This window comes from Capricornis sumatraensis, chromosome 1 (assembly GCF_032405125.1).
Source record: "Capricornis sumatraensis isolate serow.1 chromosome 1, serow.2, whole genome shotgun sequence".
Taxonomy (NCBI): Eukaryota; Metazoa; Chordata; class Mammalia; order Artiodactyla; family Bovidae; genus Capricornis; species Capricornis sumatraensis.
In genome coordinates, this window is record NC_091069.1 from 13,137,588 (window position 1) to 13,140,023 (window position 2,436).

Sequence of the window (2,436 nt, forward strand, 5' to 3'; positions counted from 1 at the left end):
ATGGCTGCTAGAAACAGGACAGAAGTAACAGAATTTGTTTTATTGGGCCTGTCCAGCTGGCCAGAGATGCAACCAGTTATTTTTGGGATCGTCCTTCCCATGTACCTGGTGGCAGTTATGGGCAATGCTCTGTTAATGACTGCTGCCCTCTCAGACCCCAAGCTTCAGACCCCCATGTACTTCCTGCTCAGCCAACTTTCCTTCATTGACATCTCTCTGACAACCATCACTGTTCCCCAGATGCTGGTGCTCACACTGTCTGTGAACAGAACCATCTCCTTCAACTGCTGCATGCTCCAGCTCTTCTTTTTCATGGCTGTGGGCAGCATGGAAGGCCACTTGTTGGCTGCCATGGCCTATGACCGCTATGTGGCTATCTGTGACCCCTTAAGATACTCTGCCATCATCAGCCATCGCCTCTGCTTACGCATAACATTGACCTCGTGGGTGATCGTCAGCCTCAACAGCCTCCTTTATAGTGTGTTGGTCACCCGCTTAACTTTCTGTGGCAACCAGGTCACCCACTTCTTCTGTGACATCACACCCTTGCTGAAGCTCTCCTGCACCCGGCCAGTGGTCAATGAGATGTTAATATTTACTGAGGGGGTAGCCGTGGTGGTCAGCCCCTTCTTCTTTATTTTAGGTTCCTATGTCCGCATTGGTGTGGCCATAACCCACATGCACTCAGCTGCTGCCCTGCGTAAAGCCCTGTCCACCTGTAGCTCCCACATCCTGGTTGTGCTGCTCCTGTACGGCTCTGTGATCTGCGTGTACCTCCGGCCATCTTCCAGCTACGACTTGGACCAGGAGCGTCAGGTGGCCATCTTTTACACGGTCGTTACCCCTATGCTAAACCCACTGATCTACAGCCTAAGAAACCAGGAGGTGAAGGGTGCCCTGCAAAGGCTTTTCAGGAAGCTCTGTATCTCAAGCAACTTCCAACCTGGTTCCCAGGCAAACGGGGAATGGCAGCACAGCTCCTGAACCCTTTAGGTAGCATCGATATTTTAACAATATTCATTCTTCCAATCCACACCCATGAGGTTGTTCCTTTGATTTGTGTCTGCTTTCTTTCATCAATGATTTATGGTTTTACTGTACAGTTTTTTTTAGCTCCTTGGTTAAATTTATTCCTAAGTAGCTGGTTCTTTTTGTTGTTATTATAAATGGGATTGTTTTCTTGTTTTTCTTTTCAGATAGATTGCTATTGTGGTAAAGATACACTTCCCTTTGAGAGATAGAGGAGGTAGTATCCATAATTACACGGAAACAATAGAATCAAGGAGTTCTTTTGTGCAAACATAGGATCTCCAAGAAATTATTTTCCTTAAAGAAGTCAGAATGAAAGAGAGTTCAAAAGCCCAAGGGAAAATGCTAGGGCTTGTTCAAAGGTAGTATAGTGTAAGTGGTTAAGGGAATGGATTTTGGAGACAGAGTGAATTTGTATCCCAGCTCTGTCATTACTTGCTGTGTGATTGTTTTGTGCCTATGATAACCAGTGAGCTGGTCAGGCCCTTTTGATTCTTACTATGATTGTAAGGTACCCTCAGCAGCTCTTTGGGGAAATTTAGGGGGAGGAAATGTTTATTACTCACAGGTCCTGGAAAGGACAAGCACATCTTGGGCCATCCAAAGAGGTTATGGATAGAGGGAGAGAGCGTGGGCTTAGAGTTCTGCTTTTATTGGGGATGAAGATAAGGGATTCATTTCAAGGTTCACTATTTAATGGATGGATTTAAAACCCAAGAGTGGGAATTTCAATCACAGGAAGAATAAAATCAAGTGGCCCAAACAAACAGTTAATCTAAATCAACCAAGATCTCTAAACCAAGGAGGTGGGTGTGGCTGGCAAGAAGTCAGGTAGCCTTTGAAATGCATGCTTCCTCAATCAAAGCTTAAGTCAGGCTCTTCCATCACAAAAAGAAAATCACAGGGTTTATTTATTTGTTTATTTTTGTTTGTTTGTTTTTAATTAATTACTTAATTTATCTTACCTTACAATATTGTATTGGTTTTGCCATATATTGACTTGAATCCACCATGAGTGTACATGTGTTCCCCATCCTGAAACTTCCTCCCACCTCCCTCCTACCTCCCTCCCATCCTATCCCTCTAGGTCATCCCAGTGCACCAGCCCCAAGCACCCTGTATCATGCATCAAACCTGGACTGGTGATTCATTTCACATATGATATTTACATGTTTCAATGCCATTCTCCCATATCATCCCACCCTTGCCCTCTCCCACAGAGTCCATAAGACTGTTCTATACATCTGGGTCTCTTTTGCTGTCTCGCATACAGGGTTATCGTTACCTTCTTTCTAAATTCCATATATATGCGTTAGCATACTGTATTGGTGTTTTTCTTTCTGACTTACTTCACTCTGCATAATAGGCTCCAGTTTCATCCACCTCATTAGAACTGATTCAAATGAA

The 2,436-nt window shown here is 44.3% G+C and overlaps 1 protein-coding gene across 1 annotated transcript; it reads left to right on the top strand.

Annotated features, from left to right (window-relative positions):
• On the top strand, window positions 1-984 carry LOC138074245 (olfactory receptor 1M1-like). The gene has a single exon (XM_068966321.1). It carries the CDS (start codon window positions 1-3, stop codon window positions 982-984), a length of 984 nt encoding a protein of 327 aa, XP_068822422.1.
• Window positions 985-2,436: the final 1,452 nt, after the last annotated feature.

Excerpts from the sequence above, each read along its gene's own strand:
- LOC138074245 (XM_068966321.1), top strand. The coding sequence starts at position 1 with ATGGCTGCTAGAAACAGGACAGAAGTAACAGAATTTGTTTTATTGGGC.